The following is a 23,247-nucleotide window of genomic DNA, read 5'->3' as shown; positions in this document are numbered from 1 at the left end:
GAATCCACCAGGCACTCATTGGAAACTCTATCGGGCAGTTCTACTCTGTCCTATAGGGTCGCTATGAGTCGGAATTGACTCAATGGGTTTGGTTTTGGTTTTTTGGCTAATGTAGGTAGACATTTTCCACGACATTTGCTCCGGTGAATCTTTATCTCTCTTCATCGATCTTCTGGATATTTTCTGAAACACAGCAAACTAAATATTGACCATTTCCTTGTTTCATTTTTTAACGTGCCGTGGGCGCTGGGGAGGATGATGTCAGGGAATCAGGGTAGACAGTTTGCTGCAGTCACAGAGCTTTATTTAAACCCCCTCCGCTATTTGATTGCATGGTATCTTAAGTAAGACACTCGCTTTTTTGTGCCTTCATTTCTTCATTCTTCAAAGCAGGAAAATCATATCCCTTTCTGAATAAATGGTGTGAATATCAAATAAAATCAGACTTGAAAAGAAGCATTGTGTATACTGTCAAAGTAGGAGTTATTTCAGCTGAGTAAGATAACTAGTGTATAGATAGGAATTTAAAAAATATGTGTTGAATGAATGAATGGATATTGTTCTCAAAGTTAATTTTTCTAGGGTTCTCTCCTCTCCACGCATGTTCCTGACTTGGGTTGTGTCTTAGTTATCTAGTGCTGCTATAACTGAACGGAAATTTATTCTCTTACAGTTTAGGAGGCTATAAGTCTGAATTTGGGGCACCAGCTCCAGGGGAAGGCTTTTTCTCTTTGTCAGCTCTTGGGGAAGGTCCTTGTCATCATTCCTCCCCTGGGTCTAGGAACTTCTCAGCAGAGGGACCCCAGGTCCCAAAGACAAGCTCTGCTCCTGGTTCTTCTTGCTTGGTGGTATGTGGTCCCTTTCCTCTCTGCTCACTTCTTTCTTTTATATCTCTAAAGAGTTTGATTCAAGATACAACCTAATCCTGTTGCTCGAGTCCTGCCTCATAAACATAACTGCTTGTAATCCTGCCTCATTAACAACATAGAGTTAAGATTTACAACACAGAGGAAAATCACATCAGATCACAAAGTGGTAGATAACCACACAATACTGGGAATCATGGCCTAGCCAAATTGATGTACACTTTGGAGGAACAAATTCAATCCATAACAACTTGTAACCTCCCTACCCTCTACTTTCTTCTGATTTCCAATTGCACCCTTCTCTTGTGACCCAAATTATGCTCAGGCTTAAAAACTCTGGAGTTCAGGTTTGGGCATTGACCTAAAGGGAGCCATGGAATTTCTGTTACATCTCCCTGTTAGTTCTCCTTTTCTAAATCTAGCTGCTTCCTCAAAGCTTCCAGAGGGTTAGAAATAGAGTTAGAAACACAGTCATCACTGGAACATACAGTTAGAAAGAAGGAAATTTTCATCTTGTTTGGCAAAAGCAGACTAAAGGCATTTCACCATGGCTGAGAAATGAGCTTTTGTAATGTTGAATCAGACACAGTGAATCCAAATTAAATGATATTTAAGATCTAACCCTAGGAGTTTCCCGTCTGGACACCTGGGCTGAAACTCACTGAGGGACTCTCTTATTCAATGAATGTCATTGTGTGCATGATAAATGCAAGCATATTTATTATAAGGCATCACCAGGTCTTACACAGACAAACACAGACCTCAGTGCCAGGGTGTTCTGTTGGATGTAAATTGTTTGACAGATTTTAGAAACACCTCACAAAGAATGACCTGGAGAAAGAAATGACTGTTGAGAGACTAAAAAGTTGAGAGACTAGACATGTGGAAATAAGATGAAAAAGTTATAGTATTTTCCTGGACTGAGAAACAACCTGTAGAATCACTCTATTCAGGAGCCCACAATTGTTTTGCCAATAGTCTGGAGGTCTTTGGGGCTCCAAGGTCTTGTGCTAGGCCCTGGGAGACAAAAGCTAATCAAAGGTGGAACCTGCTCTCGTGGGTTTCAAGGAAGACGACATACACATTTACTTGTAGTATGAGGTGAAGAATTACTGGGACTGTAAGGGAAGTCTAGCCAGAGTCGTAGAGAGAAGGGAGACATTCCATCTGGCTGAAGAAAGCAGGGAGGTTTCATGATGGGAATGGTTTTGGAAAATAAGTCTTGAAGGACAGGCAGTATTTGTACAGGTGGAGCGGGGAGTGATGGACATTCCAGGCAGAAGGGCTGATTAAAGTGAAAAGAAGGCACGGAGGTGATTCATAGCACCATCTGTATAGGGTCACTATGAGTTGGAATCGGCTCGACGGCAACGGGTTTGGTTTGTTGGTTTGGTATGTGGACCTGTGGCTGGAGTCTGGTTGTATGAGACCGAATGGTGCAAGAAAGGGTTGCAAAGAGAAGTTTGCAGCCAGACCTTGTTGGATCCAAAATGCCATATGAAGGTGATCAGGGAAACAGCCTTCCCATGTGCTGTGTGGGCAGACTGATTTTGTGTTTGTAATCAGTCAGCCTGTACAGGTGTCCCCCTGACACTCAAAACTTATGACTTTTCCAGTCTCCTTGTTTGTGATGTGGTCCAAATCTCTTCCTTTGGTTTTGGAGAACAATATTCTGGTCTGCTTTTCATGCCTTGGCAGATAGAATATTTACGTGCAAAAACCACTGGTTTTTAGGCCAACCTAATGAATACTTGCATCTCTCTCATTTTCCTCTTTTTTCAGAGAAGGGCAGGGCAATTAAAAGTAATAGCATTGAAAAATTTGCTAGCGTATATTAAGGTCACGTAGGTGATCTTGGAAACCCTGGTGGCATAGCGGTTTACAACTACAGCTGCTAATTAAGATGTTGGCAGTTCGAATCCACCAGGCGCTCCTTGGAAACTCTATGGGGCAGTTCTGCGCTGTCCTATAGGATCGCTATGAGTCAGAATTGACTCGATGGCAACGGGTTTGGTTTTTTTGGTAGGTGACCTTAATGAAAGAGTATTTGCCTTGCCTCCTCGTGTGCCTGGACTCCTTTGATAATTGGGGAGGTAAGGGTGCCCTTCTGTTTTCTGACTCTTTTTCTTTGATGTTTTATGTTCTGATTTGGCAGTAGTGTTTAAGTATCCAAAATGCTGGAAGAAGTGAAATTGTAATCAACTCTAATTAGCTGTACTGGCGAAGCATAGCATCACCCTACTTAAATCCACCAGCAGGTCTTACTTGTCATTTTAGCTGATCATTAGGCCATTGTTTCCTCCATCAACTTGCTGTGGTATGGCTTAGAAAATTAGAAAATTGATTTGAATCCCCCCCCTTTTTTTAACCCAATTAGGAATTCATGATCCTTACTATGAAACCACCTCAACGAGGAGTAATATGCCCCAGGAGGGAATTCATGCGGATTTCTCAGAGCTTAGTCTATTGCTGGGGTGCCTTACCCATGAAACCCCCCATTTTTTTTGTTGTTTGTTTTCTGTAAGAACCTTAGTTAGCACTGCTAAGCTGTGCCAAGGATCCTAAGGCTTAGAGGTATTACTAAACAGGAATTCCTAAAGTCAATTGAGAAAAACTGTAAATGATTCATAATTTAGTTTTAAAGTGTGTATTAACATTTTAAAGACCACGAGAATGCTGTAGGATAGGTAACTTTTTCACCTAATATTTCACCTAATGTTGTTGTTAGTTGCTTCAAATTAATTCTGACTCTTGGCGACCCCACGTGTGCAGAGTAGAACTACTTCTTAGGGTTTTCAAGGCTGTGCCCTTTCAGAAACAGATCGCCAGGCCTGTCTTCCGAACTGCCTCTGAGTGGGTTTAAACAGCCAACCTTTCGGCTGATAGTCGAGAGCTTAACCGTTGGTACCACCCAGGGACTCCAAATGTTAATAGCCTCATGTTTCTGTAAAATAAGGGCAAAACACCAAAATGATTCTCCAAGTCATTCTGTAGAAGGCCACGGTGGATAAAATGGATCAGCATGTGACCATCAGACAGTCCAATTTAATACAAGAATAAGACAAACAAACAAAATATCTACAGCCTTGCATTTGGTAGCTGTGTTAAGACTCTGTATTGAATTCATCCTCTTGTCTGTCTACTAGGGTTTATGTGAGGACATTTTATAACTTGGAGGTCCTCTAAAACCCTATCTGTGTCAACAGAGCTACCACCTCTGATATTATTTTCCTGAATCAGAAGAAAAGGGGACGGAAATACTAAGACAGTAATTTCTGCTGCAGAATGCGGAAGCTGCTGACCCTGTGGGGTTAACGCAGAGTGAGATTAATTATGTAGATTTGCTACCGTAGGCTTTGAGGTAAAGTGGTCTGTTGTAATTCACTGCAGGATCATTCCTATGGCCAGCATATTGATATGATTATTATTCCACCAAGGTTTTAGCTGCCCCTAGACAATTACAGAACCACTTACCAGCATCTTTCATTGACTTCTTATTTAATATTCCCAGGTTCTTTTGTCGGAGACAGCTACGGATCAATGGCGGGAAGCAACGTGGAGTTTTCTCCTGGACATGACCAGTGCTGAGACTGTTTGCTAAGTAGGAGATAGAGAGACTCCAGCAGAAAATGGGTGCTTCCAGGGAACCCTGGTCTCAAACACAAAGTTTTAACATAATGACAATAAGAACAGAGAGTTAGGATGTAGTGGGAAGACCGTGAAATTTGGTGTCCGTGGTTTCGCCATTTATTATGTGTGGAACTCTGGGTAAATCAATGTACTTCTTCTTTAAAATGGGATTGCTTTTCAATATCGACCTTCTGGGAGGCTTTAGAGCTTTAAATGTATATATGTGAGAGAAGACATATATATATAAATGGCCAAGGGCTTTAAAAATATTTTTTGTGTGTGTGTGCTAATGTGCAAGGCTTCCAATCTTGAACTGGCAATGTGGTCAGAATGGGATGTACTTTGTATGGCCCCATTGCTGAGGTAATGTTCTATGAACCCCTATAATCGCTACCGAGCACAGAAGGTGGTAACCATGCGTAGACGTGATTAGCAGCTGCAAGGAGTATATGCCCTTGAAATGATGCGTAGAATAAAATTCCTGTTCCTAATCACTGTTCCTAGCTCATGGTTTTAGAGACTTCATCCCTGCAAGATAATACCCATCTAATTAGTCATTTTGAACAAGTTTTCCATCCTCTTCTATGCCCACTGGTGAAAAGGCGTTCTGTTTTGTTTTAATTTTACCCTGAATGCCTTTCTTCCTGATACAGGGCTGCTTCCGGAGGGTTTGCCTGTCTTCAAAGCCCAGCTGTAATGCTGCCTCCTTCGAGGAGGTCCCCTCTGCCCCCACTCACCACCCCTGACCACCCTGGTCATGCACACCCTCCACCCCCAAGTAAAATGCAAAAATCCCTTCCTAACTGCGTGTGAACTGATTAGTGTACTTAACAGCATGAGAAAACCCAGGTAAAATTTCTTTGTATGCTTCAAAAAAATAATAATCACAAGCACTCTTTCAGGCATTTTGCATGTATATTAATGCATATAGGTCTGCAGTTCGAATGCACCAGGCGCTCCTTGGAAACTCTATGGGACAGTTCTACTCTGTCCTGTAGGGTCAGTATGAGTTGGAATCGACTCAACAGCAATGGGTTTGTTTGTTTGTTTGTTTTTATGCATATAATCCTTGCAACAAACATGAAGCAGGTAATATTAATTATGCCCATTTTAGAGATGAGAAAACTAAGGCACAGAGAGACATGTAACTTGCCCAGTGTTCCACAGCTGGTAAGAGGCAGAGCCAGGAAATGGAATTCAGAGAATAGGCTTTTTACTCCAAGGTTATGATTAGCAATAGGAATGTTGGAGATCCTCTCTAGGCTGTGAGTTCCCAGAGGCCTGGGGCATGTTAAAATCTGTTTCACCCCTAGCATTTAGCACATCGTAGGTACTTAGTTACTGTTTATCAGCTTTGCATTAGAAAAAAATATCCCTGAAGAACTTCTGGTGTGCCTACAAAATGCCTGCCTTGTACTGTGTCAATAACTTTTTAGTATATGTTCTGCCCTTCTGCTTAATTTGCTTGTCAAAGCATTTGAAAACCTTATATTAAACACTGCTTGAGCACTTCTCTGTAAAGGGAACTTTTTTTTTTTTAAGTAGCCGTATGGTGAAGATAAGGTATACTTGTTGAAATTAGGGTCACTTGAGTTTTTAGAGGTTTACGGATCAGTAGATAATAGCACTATAAAATTTTGGCTCATTCTCATTTTGACGAAAGGGGGCCTGCTCAATCTTACTTTATTTGCAATAAAGTTACCAAATGTCAAATGCTTATGAAAAGAACTGTGGCCAGCCCACCCTCGTCTCCTGCCCCTCCCCTCCATCCAGAGTGATCTGTGGGACTGAGGTCACAGCCCAGACTATGGGAATGGTAGATACACATGGCCATCTGTCAGGATGATCCTGGTGTCCAAAAACCAGTGAAAGGAGCCATAGAATTTCCTCAACAGGGACAGAAACTCACACAGGCTTCCTCAGTGTTAGTTCATAAGGGGATTTTCTTTAACGCTGTAGACCCAGAGAGATGATACTTTCTTTGAATTCAAGCTCTCAGGCTCACTAGTTTTGCCTTACCTGGATTCCCAGGAAGCCTTGGAATATTATTTTGTGTTGCAGGGACAAGACTGGAGAAGGGAAATGGGGAAGGATGCCCAATAGGTCATGTTCTCCAGTGGAGGCTATACTAAATACAGCCCCTGTGCCTTTGTTACTGGAATAAGGTTCTTGCCTCTCACTAGTCGAGAATGAGCAGGTAAGGCACGTAGAGTTTTCCACATGAGCAAAGCTTTATTGAAGAGGCTTGCAAGTGGAGATGAGGAGGGCCTAGAGCAACGCGTGTTCCTGTCTCACAGAACAAACCATGGGGCTCGGTTTTTAAAAGTTCTTGGGTGGGAAAAGATTCATGATAATTCATAGAAACAAGCGGGGATATGTTAACTAAGGTGCGTGTGCAGCAGCTTTCCAAGATGGCTCCTGTCCTGGAGGCCTCTGGGATTCATAGCAGGACTTATTATGGGGTGTCACGGCTGCGCAGACTCTTGGCTGCTACTGCAGCCCCTCACTGCCCCTGGTGGAAGGTCACACAGTGGTCACAGGTGGATGTTCTGTGCATGTCCCTGGGGCTGGTTTTCTCTAGCTGCTTCTGAAAGGCAACTTTAAAATAGTTTGCGGGCTGTTTTCTGATACCTTGCCCCATTGTTCTGGGGAATGGCCTTGTTTCTGCCCCCTGGCCCATTTCTTGTTACTTTGTTTGCAGATTTGGGGAGGGGGACCCTCTTTTCCCTGTCTTACCTTCTCCCTTTTGGTACATTGTTGGCCTGGTGCATGGAATGTCTTCAGCGAATCTGGTAATTTAACTCTTGATCTTAACTCTTCTTGATAAAACTAGTTGTTGAAACTGAGGTACAAGGACAAGAACATGCAGGGCCAAAGTCACACAGCTATTTAAGAGTCATTGCCTGGGACCCAAGACGTGTCAGTCAGGGTTGTTTCTCTGTGTAATTGAGACTGATGAGCTCCTGGATGTTCCAGGTGGGCCTGTGTGAGTAAGGAAGGCCGGGCTGACGTGGAGGGGCCCCTGACTGAGAGGGCAGGCTCTGCTCTGCTCTGATGGTTGATTCCTAGCAAGACAATGAGGTCACTGACAGAATTGGGGGTGGGGGTTGCTACAGGGAAATGCTCTGTGAAAGGACAGCTGCCTGTGTTTTGAGACCAAGGATGGCTTAGCTCCATACAAGTCTGGTTTCTGAATTTAAGCTTCAGAAAGACCTGTCTGAGAGTCACGGAGCTCATGGTGGCATCTGTTTACAGTGACACTTAGAGGCAGGTGTGGTTTTCACCACATACCATACTTGTGCTTACTTACTAATCTGTAGTGCACAATTTTACCTATTTTTCACCACGTCAAGCACAAGTAAGCCCGTGCATACCTTCCTGTCTTAGGCTGGGTTCTCTAGAGAAGCAAAACCAGTGAATTGTGTGTGTGTGTGTCTGTGTGTGTGTATACACATATGTATGTGTATATATACACACATATGTATGTGTATATACATAGAGAGAGAGATTCATATCAAGGAAATGGCTCTTCCGGTTATAAAAAAAACTGGTAAATCCCAGGTCCATGGGTCGGGTGTCAGGCTGGAGGCTTCTCCTGATTTATGTAGCTGCAGGGGTTGATGAACCCAAGATTGGCAGGTCAGAAGGCAGGCTGCTGGCTCAAGTCCCGAGAACCAGAGGTCAGATAATGACAAGCTGAATGCAAGATTCAGAGCAGAGCAAAAGCCAGTGAGCTTTGCCAAAAAATCCATATATATTAGATGCAGGCCACACCCCCAAGGAAACGCTCAGCTGGTTGGCTACTCAGAGCACATCTCATCATGGAGATGATTACTTTATATCATATTCATCAGAAGGTGATTACCTCATAACATAACTGCCAAGCTGCATCATAACTGCCAAACCACTGAAAATTATGGCCCAGCCAAGTGGACACACAATTTTAACCATCACACTGGCTTAATAAGTGCGTGTGTTCCTTGCTTACTGGTTAATCCGCTTCTGCTTTGAGGAGACTGCATTTTCTAGGTGGCCTTTAGGCTTGCTAAAAAAGCAGTGGGTATGTGAATAATGTGTATAAAATAAGAGCAACAACACCTCCTATTTGTGTTACACTTTAATATTTATGAAGCATTTTCCTAAATATTCTCTAATGTGGTCCTTACCGCATCCTAAACAGATAAGCAAACAACACAGCCACCAATAAAAACAACAACAAAACAATTGCCATTGAATCAATTCCAACTCATGGAGACCTCATGTGTGTCAGAGTAGAACTGTGCTCCATAGGGTTTTCAATGGCTGTGATCTTTCAGAAGTAGGTCACCAGGCCTTTCTTCCAAGGCACTTCCAGGTGGATCCAAACCATCAATCTTTTGATGAGTAGCTGAGTCCTTAACCGTTTGTGCTGTCCTAGGAGATAAATGTTTATTCCAATAATGATGTGGAAGTTCAGAGAAACTGAGTAAATTATTCAAGATCACACAGTTAAAAAGTGACCAATATGAAACTAAAACAGGATGACTGAGTCCTAGGGAGATATTCTTCCCATCACCTACCTCCTGCCCTGTATTTGGAAGCCCTGGTGGCGTAGTGGTTAAGTGCTGCAGCTGCTAAACACGAGGTCGGCAGTTTGAATCCGCCAGGCGATCCTTGGAAACTATCGGGCAGTTCTACTCTATCCTATAGGGTCGCTATGAGTCGGAATCGACTCGATGGCAGTGAGTTTGTTTTTTTTTGGTTTGGCCCTATATTTATGCGTTTATTTCATAATGGAAGTCCTTGGGTGGTTCAAACAGTTAACATACTTGGATGCTAACTGAAAAGTTGGAGGTTTGAGTCCACTCAGGTGCCTCAGAAGAAAGGCCTGGCAATCTACCTCCAAAAAAAAAAAAAAGAAAAACAGCCATTGAAAATCCTATGGAGCTCAGTTCTACTCTTACATACATGGGGTTTCGATGAGCCAGAATCAACTTGATAGTAACAAGTGCTTTTTTATTTTGTAAGGACATTGAACTAGATACCATGGAAACAGACTTGGAGTCCCAGTTTAAAAGAGTGAGAGGAGTCATAAGACTAAAGCTTAGATACCAACAGATCAAGGGAGAAATTTCTCAGGACTCCAAGACAGATACAGATTCCTGCTCAAAGTTTTTTTTAGAAGAAGGAGCTCTGGTGGAGCAGACGATTAAGTACTTGGCCACTAACTGAAAGACTGACTTTTTAAATCCACCCAGAGGCACCTCAGAAGAAAGTCCTGGCAACCTACTTGTGAAGGACCACAGCCGTTGAAAACCCAGTTCTACTCTGAGACACGTGAGGTCACCGTGAGTTGGAATCTACTCGATGGCCATCTGGTTTATTTTTTTTTTTTTCCTTGATAAAAAGGGCACCCATAGAAGGGAACCCTGGTGGCACAGTGCTTAAGACCTTGGCTGCTAATCAAAAGGTTGGCAGTTCTAATCCACCAGCTTCGGCTTGGAAACCCTGTGGGGCAGTTCTATTCCATCCTACAGGGTCACTATGAGTCAGAATTGACCGGTCAAATAGTTTTGGTTAATGCTGTATTAAAACAAGCTGATCACAATATCTACTTGGCAGATGACCTTATGCCTTTAAAATGCCAGGGCAAGTTGTGAATCTCCAAGAAGGAGGTATGTAGCCTGTAGCTTTTCAAACTCTTTTGGCCACATGATCTTTTTTGTAGGATGGCCACTATGGGAGATGGTGGTTTTCATCATGAATGTTTGGTATGATTGTATTGTACTTGGCCGTTTACTTTCTTGTTCTTTTCTCTACTTTTTTTCTGTCCTTTTGTTTTGTGTATATAAGTCTGACTTTTGCTCCCAAACTGTGAGATCCACGATTATAAGAGTAGCGTGTATATTTCTGTATACTCCGCGGTTTCTATTAAAGTGTATGAAATAGGGGCCCAGTAGATCCTTCTTGATTTGAATGGAATCCAACACTATGGACCAAAAGCTAGAGCGTGCAGTCTTTATGTAGAAATCCATGAAAACTTGGCCACAGTTTTGTTCTTCGTGACCTTTCTAGCAGTCGGTAGATGGTGTCTTTCTCTTGGGAGTCTTAACAGACAGGATCGTGATCCTTGGACTGTGCCTTTGAATTATAAAAGTTATTAGTGGCAAGGTCTTTATATAAAATTTAAGGGGAAAAAACTTCAGCTGGCTAAGAAGCTTTTCTGTGCTGGGAAATGTAATTCATTTCCTAACCTGGAGGTGACTAAATCTTAGTCCACAAGGTGATACGATTTTTGTGTCGGTGGTGGTTTTAATTTCACCGAATTCTCTGCTCAAACTACAAATGACATCAGGCTTCTCCAGTGAGTTGCTCCCTTTCACATCCTTTGAAATGCCTCTGCGCTGCCCTGTTCTCTGGGCGCTGGGTATTGGTATGCCGCAGGATGCAAGCCCATGAGCGCAGGGGCAGTTTCCTTACTTCCTCCTCCATACTATGTCCAGAGCTTGAGAGATATTTGCTGAATGAATTCAAAGGAATGTTAAACACACGTATCATAAATGTTCCTTTTCCCGCCTCCCACATTAACAGTAAGGCGCTATAAAATATGAAGTGCACAACTTGACGAATTTTTATAAATATGTAGTCATGTAACTCCCAAAGCAAGAAATAGAACACTTCCAGTACCCCAGAAACCTCACGCTTACCGTCCCTGTCAGTACCCCAAAGTGATTCCCTTTTTGGCCTTTGTCATGGATTGAATTGTGTCCCCCCAAAATATCTGTCAGCTTGGCTAGGTCATGATCCCCAGTATTGTATGATTGTCTACCATTTTATCATCTGATGTGATTTCCCTATATGTTGTAAATCCTATCACTATGATGTAATGAGATGGATTAGGGGAAGTTATATTGATGAGCTCTACAAGATTAGACAATGTCTTAAGCCAATCTCTTTTGATATATAAAAGAGAGAAGTGAGCAGAGAGACAGGGCTGCTTTCATACCACCAAGAAAGCAGCACCAGGAGCAGAGCGCGCCCTTTGGACCTGAGGTTCCTGCGCTGAGGTGCTTCCAGACCAAGGGAAGACTGATGACAAGGGCCTTCTTCCAGAGCTGACAGAGAGAGAAAGCCTTACCCTGGAGCTGAGGCCCTGAATTCGGACTTCTAGCCTACTAGGCTGTGAGAGAATAAATTTATCTTTGTTAAAGCCATCTACTTGCGGTAGTTCTGTTACAGCAGCAGTAGGTGACTAAGATAGGCTTGGATTAAGCAACTAAAAAAAAAAGTTTCCTTTTTGACTTGAAGATCTGTGTCCTTCCAGCTTCTTTCAAAAGTTAAACGAAACAAACCAAACCTGACTCAAACAAAACAAATAAAACTTCCAGCTTATTTCTTAATAAAAACCAATAGTCATAACCCTTTATGTATTTTTTTCCAGTTCCTATCAAGCCAATTCCAATTCATGGCAACCCCATGGGTGTCAGAGCAGAACTGTGCTCTATAGGGTTGTTAATAGCTGATTTTTTTCAGAAATAGATTGCCAGGCTTTTCTTCTTGTCCCCTCTGGATGTACTTGAACCTCTAGCCCTTAGCTTATCAGCCAAGCACATTAACCCTTTGCACCACCCAGTATATATAGTGTTTTATAAAGTACCTCTCTACGTATCATATCATTTGGTCCCCTACAACAACTCTATCAGGTAGCTGGAGCTGGATTTTTACCACCATTTTTAAAATGAGAAATTCGAGCCGAGAGAAGGGAAATCTCATGGATTTCTCCAAGTTCAAGTTTCATGGTAGAGCTTATATCATCTTCTTGGCTTTTCCGTAAATTACAGATACTAGATTTATAATTCCTCTGAAGCATTTTAGAAACAGAAGACTAAAATTGGACCTAGTACACGCAAAGTGCAGAGGAGTGTTGTGTAACTGGCCGTGGTCAACTTGACCCAATTAATGTGAGGGCTCCTTTGTGAATAATATTAATGGTACCTCACATCTGTCCTCTGCTCCAGTTTCTGGAGTGTTTCACGTGTGTTATTTCATCTAATAAGTGCTAATAAACCAGCATCTGCTCACAGCTATTTATGGGTCTGAACAATGCTTAGTACCATGCAGGAATTATCAAGAATACTCTGTCAACAAACTGCTGAGGTAGGTATTTGCTCTATACCAAAATCAAACCCAGTGCTGTCAAGTCGATTCCGACTCGTAGCGACCCTATAAGCCCCATAGAGTTTCCAAGGAGCGCCTGGCGGATTTGAACTGCCGACCCTTTGGTTAGCAGCTGTAGCACTTAACCACTACGCCACCAGGGTTTCCGACATCCCTGTTCAAAACTCCAGTCTTGGTGTCTTCCTAAATGCGGAATATTTAATCATCAAATTGCCCTCACATTAGGGAAAGGATGCAAATGAGCATTCTTTCTGCCCTCATGAAGCAGGGTCTGTGAAGCCCTGGCACCAGTTAAAACCAGTTCCTGCCCAGCTGATTCCCATGTGTGTCAGAGTAAAGCTGTGCTCCATAGGGTTTTTCGGTGGCTGATTTTTCAGAAGTAGATCACCAGGTCTTTCTTCCCAGGTGCCCCTGGTTGGACTCAAACCTCTAATCTTTCAGTTAACAGCCGATCGATCGTGTTAACTGTTTGCAGTGTTAACTGTTTGCACCGCCCAGGGACTCTACCCTTAGGATGTCAGTCTTAAATTAGTCCTCAAGATAGTGACCAGGTTACAGCTCTACCTAAGAGGTCACTACAAATGTTCCTTTCTTCTTCTCTCTGGCTGTCCAAGGTCACATAGTCAAACTTGGAACTCCAAGTTCACTGCTCTTTTAAAAGTGTTCTTTAACCTTTCTCTCAGTGAAAACCCAGTTCTAGTTCTCCCTTGTGAGAGACATGGCTTCATGATGGTATTTCTTCCCTCACTAGAGCATGTTGCTATTAAAAATATGAAAGAACAAAATGAAATCAATCTGCTCACATTCTATTCCAAACTTCTAAACATGGCAGGTGGTGTATTATGTTATATATATCCAAGCGCTTTGAAGGGGGAAGGAAGGCAGTACGTAAGAGGAGTGTGCTAACTTTTTCTGGTGTGAACTCTGACTCTCTGTAGCGTCCGCAGAGATTAGCAGTACTGGCCTGATAAACTGAAAGTTGGGACAATTCATTGATCTCTTTAGGTGCCTCTACTGCTGTGCTTTTCTGAAACATTCAGTACTTAAAGACAGGACTGTGTTATTTTCAAAGTAAATGTCAAAAATAGAAACCATATTTAGGTTAAAACATTTTTCATTTATTTAAACTGCCTAAAAGGGTTCACAAATCATTGGTTGAGCTTTTAAAAGGAAAAATCATGCCACTTTAAAAAATATAGTTTTTAATTAACATATAATAAAATTGACCTTTTTTTTTTTTTTCACAGGTCTATGGATTTTTAACACATATATAGAATTATGTGGCCGCCACCACAATCAGGACATGGAACAGTTCCATCCTTCCATAAAACTCCTTTGTGCTCTTTTTTTTATTTTTTATTTTCGCAGGCATACCTTCTCACTATCCTGGGCCTCTTGATCTGTTCCCTGTCACTCTAAGTTTTGTCTTTTCGATAATATCATTTAAATGGAATCGTATAACAGGTAACAGAAAAATAATGTCATGTATTAGAAAATCAGGATTGTTTTCATCAGTGAGCAGGTCCTAGCAAACGGCAAGGTCATAGCAACCTCATGGGTATAGGAAGTTCATCCCACCTGGGACAGGGCATCCTAACTGGAATGCCAAAATGTAGGCTTCTGGAAAAGAGAGTTGACGAGCCTCAGCCCAAATGGGTGCGCTTCAAGGAGTGACTGTAATCTGAGTATGGAAACTGTATGTTGAAGAAGGATCAGTAGTTGGAAAATATGGCCTTAGTGATAGAAACAATGCCGGAGATAGAATGATAGAGTTTTGCAAGACCAACAACTTGTTCATTACAAATACCTCCTTTCACCAACATAAATGGCGACTATACACATGGACCTCACCAGATGGAACACAGAAATCAAATTGACTACATCTGTGGAAAGAGACGATGGAAAAGCTCAATATAATCAGTCAGAACAAGGCCAGGGGCCGACTGTGGAACAGACCATCAATTGCTCATATGCAAGTTCAAGCTGAAACTGAAGAAAATCAGAGCAAGTCCATGAGAGCCAAAATATGACCTCGAGTATATCTCACCTGAATTTAGAGACCATCTGAAGAATAGATTTGACCCATTCAACACTAGTGACCAAAGACCAACTGAGTTGTGGAATGACAATCAAGGACATCATCCATGAAGAAAGCAAGAGGTCATTGAAAAGACAGGAAAGAAAGAAAAGACCAAGATGGATGTCAGAAGAGACTCTGAAACTTGCTCTTGAGCGTCGAGCAGCTAAAGCAAAAGGAAGAATTGATGAAGTAAAAGAACTGAACAGAAGATTTCAAAAGGCGGCTCAAGAAGACAAAGTAAAGTATTATAATGACATGTGCAAAGAGCTGGAGATGGAAAACCAAAAGGGAAGAACATGCTCGGCATTTCTCAAGCTGAAAGAACTGAAGAAAAAATTGAAGCCTCGAGTTGCAATAGTGAAGGATTCTATGGGGTAAATATTAAACAATGCAGGAAGCATCAAAAGAAGACGGAAGGAATACACAGTCATTATACCAAAAAGAATTAGTCGATGTTCAACCATTTCAAGAGGTGGCAGATGATCAGGAACTGGTGGCACTGAAGGAAGAAGTCCAAACTGCTCTGAAGGCGTTGGTGAAAAACAAGACTCCAGGAATTGATGGACTATCAATTGAGATGCTTCAACAAATGGATGCAGTGCTGGAGGTGCTCACTTGTCTATGCCAAGAAATATGGAAGACAGCTTCCTGGCCAGCTGACTGGAAGAGATCCATATTTACGCCTATTCCCAAGAGAGGTGATCCAACCAAATTGGGAAATTATAGAACAATATCATGAATATCACATGCAAGCAAAATTCTGCTGAAGATCATTCAAAAACGGCTGCAGCAGTATATTGACCTGGAACTGCCAGAAATTCAGGCTGGTTTCAGAAGAGGACATGGGACCAGGGACATCGTTGCTAATGTCAGATGGATCCTGGCTGAAAGCAGAGACTACCAGAAGGATGTTTACCTGTGTTTTATTGACTATGCAAAGGCATTCTACTGTGTGAATCATAACAAACTGTGGATAAAATTGGGAAGAATGGGAATTCCAGAACGCTTAGTTGTGCTCATGAGTAACCTTTACATAGATCAAGAGGTGATTGTTCAGACAGAAAAAGGGGATACTGATTGGTTTAAAGTCAGGAAAGGTGTAAGCCAGGGTTGTATTCTTTCACCATACCTATTCAATCTGAATGCTGAGCAAATAATCCAAGAAGCTGGACTATATGAAGAAGAATGGGGCATCAGGATTGGAGGAAGACTTATTAACAACCTGTGTTATGCAGATGACACAACCTTGCTTGCTGAAAGTGAAGAGGACTTGAAGCACTTACTAATGAAGATCAAACACCACAGCCTTCAACATAAAGAAAACAAAAATCCTTCCTCACAACTGGACCAATGAGCAACATCATGATAAATGGAGAAAAAGTTGAAGTTGTCAAGGATTTCATTTTACTTGAATCTACAATCAACAGCCATGGAAGCAGCAGTCAAGAAATCAAAAGACGCATTGCATTGGGTGAATCTGCTGCAAAGGACCTCTTGAAAGTGCTGAAGAGCAAAGATGTCACCTTGAAGACTAAGGTGGGCCTGACCCAAGCCATGGTATTTTCAATCGCATAATATGCATGTGAAAGCTGGGCAATGAATAAGGAAGACTGAAGAAGAATTGATGCCTTTGAATTGTGGTGTTGGCGAAGAATATTGAATATACCATGGATTGCCAAAAGAATGAACAAATCTGTCTTGGAAGAAGTACAACCAGAATGCTCCTTAGAAGCAAGGTTGGCGAGACTGTGTCTTGCATACTTTGGACGTGTTATCAGGAGGGATTGGTCCCTGGAGAGGGACATCATGCTTGGCAGAGTACAGGGTCAGGGGAAAAGAAGAAGACCCTCAACGAGATGGATTGACAAGTGGTTGCAACAATGAGCTCAAGCATAACAACAATTGTGAGGATGGCTCAGGACAGGGCAGTGTTTCGTTCTGTTGTGCATAGGGTCGCTATGAGTCAGAACCGATTCAACAGCACCTAACAACAACAACATATCGAGTCAGGAAACTAAGGGAGAAACCCAGCCCTGTAGCCTGAGAAAAAGGAGCCCTGGCGGCGCAATAAGTTAAGCACTTGGCTGCCAACTGAAAGGTCTGTGATTCGAACCCACCAACTACTCCACTAGAGAAAAGACCTGGTGATCTGCAGGAAACTCTATGAAGCAGTTCTACTCTATCCTGTAGGGTTGCTATGAGTTGGAATTGACATGATGGCACACAACAACAACCACCTAATAAATCACTGCTGGGCAGCGGAATGGCTGCAGCTTGGGGAATAGTAATCCAGAACTAATACCTCCGTGGGGCAGCAAACCTAATTTCAACCTGTCAACCATTGGCCCACTAGAAGAATCCAATAATCAGGGTTACTCTGAAGTAGGGACATACCAAGGTTTGTCCATATTAGACAGTGTAAGCAACAGAAACATTCGTATGCAGGGGCACATCTTAACAGTGGTCATAAATGTTATTGTCGATTATGTAGAAATGAACACATATCTGAAACTCCTTCCCAGGTTATATAGGCATCTGTCTTGATTATCTAGTGCTGCTATAATAGCAGTACCACAAGTGGATGGCTTTAACAAAGAAAAATTTATTCTCTCATGGTCTGGGAGGCTAGAAGTCCAAATTCAGAGTGCCAGCTCTAAAGGAAAGCTTTCTTTCTCTGTGAGCTCTGGAGGAAGGTTCTTGTCATCGATCTTCCCTTGGTCTAGGAGCTTTACTGTGCAGGAACCTCAGATCCAAAGAACAGGCTCTGCTCCCAGCACTGCTTTCTTGGTGTCGTGAGGTCCACAACTCTCTGCTCACTTCTCTCTCCTTTTAGCTCTTGTAAGATAAAAAGTGCTGCAGGCCACACCCCAGGGAAACTGCTGGATCAGGGAAGTGGTGTTACATCCCACCCTAATCTTCTTCAGCATAACCCAATCTTCCTCTTTAACCACAGGCAGAGATCAGGATTTAGAACACATATGGAAATTACATCAATCACAAAATGGAGGACAACCATAAAATACTGGCAATCATAGCCTAGCCAAACTGACACATATTTTTGGGGGACAGAATTCAATCTATGTCAGTATCCAAGTTGATACGCTGGGGTGCAATGGCATTGAACAATGAGAGAATACCAGTATCTAAGAGGGTAAGTGTGAAAATGGTCACTATAGTGAATGAAATGGATAAGGGCAGAAAAAGTGAAATGGGTATCTATTTTATGTAGGGTCCAGTCATCTGAAGCAAGGGCACAGACTGTTAGACTCCTTCACCATGATCTAAAGCTAGGTTGTAATTCAAACCCTGAGAAGCCATGCGTTATTGGACAGGTTCCTTTGGTCTCTGCCATTTCTCCACCTCTGAAAATACCTTGTGCTCCTTCCCCACCCTATCCCCCCAAGAAACAAGTGGATTACTAGTTACAATAATAAAGTTCCAAGGCTGAGTGTAAGAAGATGTAAAATGGACCAGCATTATCTGAGGTTTCAGACCGACTGACCGCCTCCCTCCCTACTAACCTTGGTACCTCTAGCCTGTCAAAATGAGCCTGCACGATCATATTTTCTTTTCAGTTTGCTTTATTCTCTTTCATCACAGGACAGAACTGACCCTGGATGTGTGTTTGACACAGGTTATCTATAGATCAGGTTTACCGTGGTAACCTGGCATCTTGTGGCCTTTAGCAAAATCCAGTTACTCCTGGGAATATCAATTAGGGTCCTCCATCACACTAATTAAACGTCTTCTAAATGTTATCTTATAAATTCAGCAGCCTATCAACGGACAAATTGGGGAAATCTAGAGGTGTGAGGTTTTTGCATTTTTATTTTAGTTTTTAAGAACCAGCAGCAATTTGAGAGGCCAGAGTGGTTTAACACAGAGGAATGGGGGCCAAAATTGTGGTGCCCTGAATCTGCCATGCAGTATCTAGTTGTTCTCAGCTGACAAGGATTACTGCAGAATTACTAATTACCTTTATTAATGACTTGAATGAGGACATAGGGGGCATACTGATCAAGTTGGTAAATGACACAAAACTGGAAGGATAGCAATTATGGTGATGACTGACTCAGGAGCCAAAATGATTTCGAGAGAGAGTTTAGTGGCAATCCATCCAATACGTGCCTGGCAGAATGATTTCCATAAGCACAGCTTGATGATCATATCATTCTTCTGCTCAGAAACCTTCCCGATTCCCTGCTTGCGGTCTTTAAATCAAACCCCAAATCCTCAGCCTGGTATTCAAGCCCTTGCCATAGTCTGATCATGCCATTACCTACTTTCCTACAAAAATCTTTTGTAGTTCTTTTTCTAATACCCTGTGCTCCAACCAAACTGAATTATTTATAGACTATTTCCTATTTAGCTCCACACTTCCCGACCTTTGAGCATTATTCTCTAAGAATTTCATTTTCCTTCTGCCTCGATTCTTAACATCCATGCTGGTGCTTGCTGAGTTCAAAAGCCACTTCTTGTGTTTAGTCTTCTTTGATTGCCTTGGCTGGAGTAGTAATCTCTGGTCTTCAATAACATATCTATTCCTCTCTAACTATTTTTATCACTTTTTACTTTGTCTCACAGTTATTTTTTGTATGCGCTAAGTCTCCTTGAGACTCCTCTTGGCACTCAACTTCAGAATGATAAATCTTGGAGTCCTCTGCATGTGTGTATTCTATACACAGTTGATGATATTGAAATGGTTTGCTTGGGGTTTATCTCCTCTGCTGGGAATAAGTGCCTTTCCAGGAGGCCCTGCGTCTCTTTCACTAGAGCTCCCTGTGGTTGTAGTAGAGTGACTTATAAACAGCAAGTGCTCAATATATGTTTTATTGGCTAAATGAAAGACTGATGGAGATAAGGCAATGGTATAAAAACTGGAAGGGAATGGTGGTAGGAAGAGATATTTAGTCATTGAGATAAAGAGTTTGTTTGATATATAATAAACTCACCTGTGATTTGTATACAGCCAAGCTGAAGAGGGAAACATGATACGGACCAGAGAATTTGGGGTCAACAGAAGTGACTGGAGGCCATTAGGTGTTGGAAATTTACACACCCTGGTTTGCCTGGACAGCAGCAGTTTAACCTATTTCAATGAACCACTCTTAAATGTATCCCATTTTAGGTGATAAGTCATATGGTCATCCTATTTATCAAGTGGAGCTGTGGTGGTATAGTGGTGAAGAGTTCAGCTGCTAACCAAAAGGTTGGCAGTTTGAATCCACCAGGCGCTCCTTGGAAACCCTATGGGGCAGTTTTACTCTGTCCTATAGGGTCGCTGTGAGTTGGAATCGACTCGACGGTAATGGGCTTTTTTTTTGGTTTTTATCTATCAGGTACCTCTTTTGGTTGATGGGTCCCTGTGGTTATGAAACTTGTGTTATAGCATAAGATCACAGACTTAGTTAGACAAACATGGGCAAAAATCCCACTTCTGTCAGTTACTAGAAGTAGGCTATGGACAAATTACCAAGACCTCACTAAGCACCTTAATATGGCTGTTGTGTTCAAAATAGAAAGCAGAGGTCTTGGGCACAGAATTTCTCAGCAATCGCTCGGTTTCTTTATAACCCTGCAGAAGTTTTGCCAGGGGCCAGATATATGGCTGTAGGGAAAGAAAGAGTTCATAGATTTGTTACATCTCCAGGCCTTGTGCATTGAAGACCACACAAACAAATGTAGGGGCATGGATTTTGTTAGTTGGGGGGTTCAGCTGGTTATCAATAGGAAGCCCACAGATCACAGGAATTGAACTCAACCTTATCAGTTGTCTCTTTCAGTGAGGAGAGGAGAGTGGGGCCAGCAGGGCCTGAGGTTTATATATTTTCCCCTTAATACAAATTTAGAGTGCAGTGAGCTGAAGAGCAAATCTGAATCCAGGATTTCTAGACTTTCTATTCGTTACTAGAAGGGATCATAAAATATTTCCCACTGGGAATAGACTAGGGGAATGCAAAGAAGATCAAATCAATCTGCCAGCAATGCAACTCCTGGTGAAAAAATCCAGATAAATATTTTTTCAGGAGGCAATGATAGTTCAGTGACTGTGAGACAGCTCTGGAGCCGGACTGCTGGAGTTTGATCATTGTTTAACAGTTTTATAGGCAAGGGATCTTGGTTAAATTATTTAAACTTGCCTTGGTTTCCTTGTCTGTAGAAAGGGGCTGGAAACCCTGGTGGCATAGTGGTTAAGTACAATGGCTGCTAACTAAAAGGTTGGCGGTTCGAATCTACCAGGTGCTCCTTGGAGACTCTATGGAGCAGTTCTACTCTGTCCTCCAGGGTCACTATGAGTCGGAATCGACTTGACGGCAATGTTTTTTTTTTTTTTTAAAATAAGGGGCTAAAAAAAGGGGGAGGAGCTATCTTATTTGTTTTGATTATTAAAGAAGTTAATATGTGTAAAGCCCTTAGAACGTTTCCTGGTACACAGTCAGTATGCATATGCATGAGTTATTATTTAAGCACTCAAGAGTAATAAGGACTCTCCTTTGTGTTTCTGTTAACAGGATGGGACTCCTGTGGTATGTTATGAGCCTCTGCTTCTGTGGGATCCTGCAAAGTGGTGTCTCAGGTAAGTGAATGACTTTGACAGTCTGTTAAAATACAGTCCACAAATAAGGCAATGCATCCACTCTTTTCTAAGAATGACTTTAAGAGAACATAAGGTTGTTTATTTCCACTGTATTCTGTGGTAGCACGTATGATATTGAATTAATCATAGAATTGTTGTGATGGAGGAACCACTGACATGTCTATAATCTTCAAGGGCAGCTAGCGCTCAGGGAAGTAGCCTGGTATGTATAAACTTGGAATTTTCCCATCTCTTTCACACCCAGGAAACTCTGGGGGTGTAGTGGTTAAGAGCTATGGCTGCTAACTAAGAGGTCAGCAGGTTGAATCCACCAGGTGCTCCTTGTAAACCCTATGGGCAGTTCTACTCTGTCCTATAAGGTCACCAGGAGTCGGAATCGACTCAATGGCAGTGAGTTTTTGGTTTTTACACACCCAGGAGCCCTGGTGGCCCAGTGGTTAAGAGCTCAGCTGCTAACCAAAAGGTCAGCAGTTCAAATCCACCAGCTACTCCTTGGAAACCCTATGGGCAGTTCTGCTCTGTCCTGTAGGGTTTCTATGAGTTGGAATTAACTCGACTGCAACAGGTTTGGTTTTTTTGTTTTTTGCACCCAAGCCAACCAGAATCCTACTTCTCTCCCTTATTTAGGTCCTATCAGAAAGGACATGGCATTGATGGTGCCATCGCTCTGTTTTCCAACCTTGAATCAATGGCGGATGAGGCTTTGGTGGTGGCAGTTCTTTGGGGCCTTATAGAAACAAATAAATAATGATAAGTTTCTCTCATACTGATTCTGTATAGGAAATAAAAGGCCTTGTCTTTAGGCTCATTCTGTCTTTGGATGTAGCTTTCATAAGAGGGGCCAGCCAATGTCTTTATTAAGTTTGAATAATCAAATCCAGTCATCATGGAGCCAGATCATATGAAATCTGGGTTGAGAGGGGCCGGAAAGTCCATCTTTTCAGTTCTCCTCCCATCCTTAGAACTACTGCTTGGGACTGCTCTATGATACTTCTGACAAGTGACCATCTAATGGCAGCCAATTACATCTTTGGACTGCTTGGAGTCTTAGCAAATGTTTAGTACATAGAACTGAAATTTGTTTTTTTGTCGTTTCCATACATTTCTTTGGTTCAGCTGCTTATTCAAAACAGAAACACCTAATCCAATGGTTCTCTAATTTTAATGTGGGGAACCTAAGGATCTTCATTTAAAAGAGGTTCCCGTGTACAATTCCCCTGAAGCTCGTGGTCCATTTTTTGAATATCATGCTTTAGTTCCTTTCCTATGTGAGAGGCCTTCAGAATATTAAGTCAATGATCATATAGCCTTGGTCCCAATCCTCTGCAATGTATGCCTTCCACTATTCTTCATATGTCATAGGTTGAGCCCTCAATATTCTGGTTCTTACCTGGGTGCCTTTCTGTTTTTCTGTCGTATTGTATAGAAACTTAAAGCATAGTATTGAAAACCAAACATAACACTAAAGGAGGGGCTTACCTAGAAGAGAGTACAGATCAAAACCAAGAGAAGTAGTGATAACTTCCTACCTTGTCAACCCTCAAAGTCTTCACAGTGGAAAGAATATATTATAGTCAGGGCTGACATTCAGCTGGAACACACTGCTCTACAACCCTACTGGCTGTTTAAAAAGTCATCTGGCTTTCTTGATTGAGCATCCCATCTGATTGGTCAGTGCCATGATGTACTTATTTTTAAATATATTGAATGTAACCCCTGATTATAATTTGTTCTTTAATTCAGTTCTATGCTTAAATATTATTGGCTCACAGAGGCCTTCCATGACTATCATAACTAAAGTAGCCCTGCCAATCACGCCCTAGCCCTCTAGCCTGCCTTAGTGTTCTTTGTTGCGTTCATCATTTCCTGACATTATGTTAATTCTCTTCCTCCTCTCCCCCTTTTTATCTTCCTCC

At 42.1% G+C, this 23,247-nt stretch overlaps 1 protein-coding gene across 6 annotated transcripts in view; it reads left to right on the top strand.

Moving 5' to 3' along the window:
• IL1RAP (interleukin 1 receptor accessory protein) overlaps positions 1-23,247 on the top strand; it is a 160,713-nt gene that overhangs the window by 32,704 nt on the left and 104,762 nt on the right. The window contains exons 2-3 of one of the 6 annotated variants that reach the window (XM_064272283.1): positions 9,734-9,823; positions 21,246-21,310. In XM_064272283.1, coding sequence (XP_064128353.1) covers positions 21,247-21,310 — 64 coding nt within the window. In that variant the 5' untranslated portion in view covers positions 9,734-9,823; position 21,246. The other 5 variants (XM_023551624.2, XM_023551625.2, XM_023551627.2 and 2 more) reach the window with 5 other exon arrangements.

Source organism: Loxodonta africana, chromosome 1 (genome assembly GCF_030014295.1).
Source record: "Loxodonta africana isolate mLoxAfr1 chromosome 1, mLoxAfr1.hap2, whole genome shotgun sequence".
NCBI lineage: Eukaryota > Metazoa > Chordata > Mammalia > Proboscidea > Elephantidae > Loxodonta > Loxodonta africana.
This window is presented reverse-complemented; position numbering and strand designations above follow the sequence as displayed.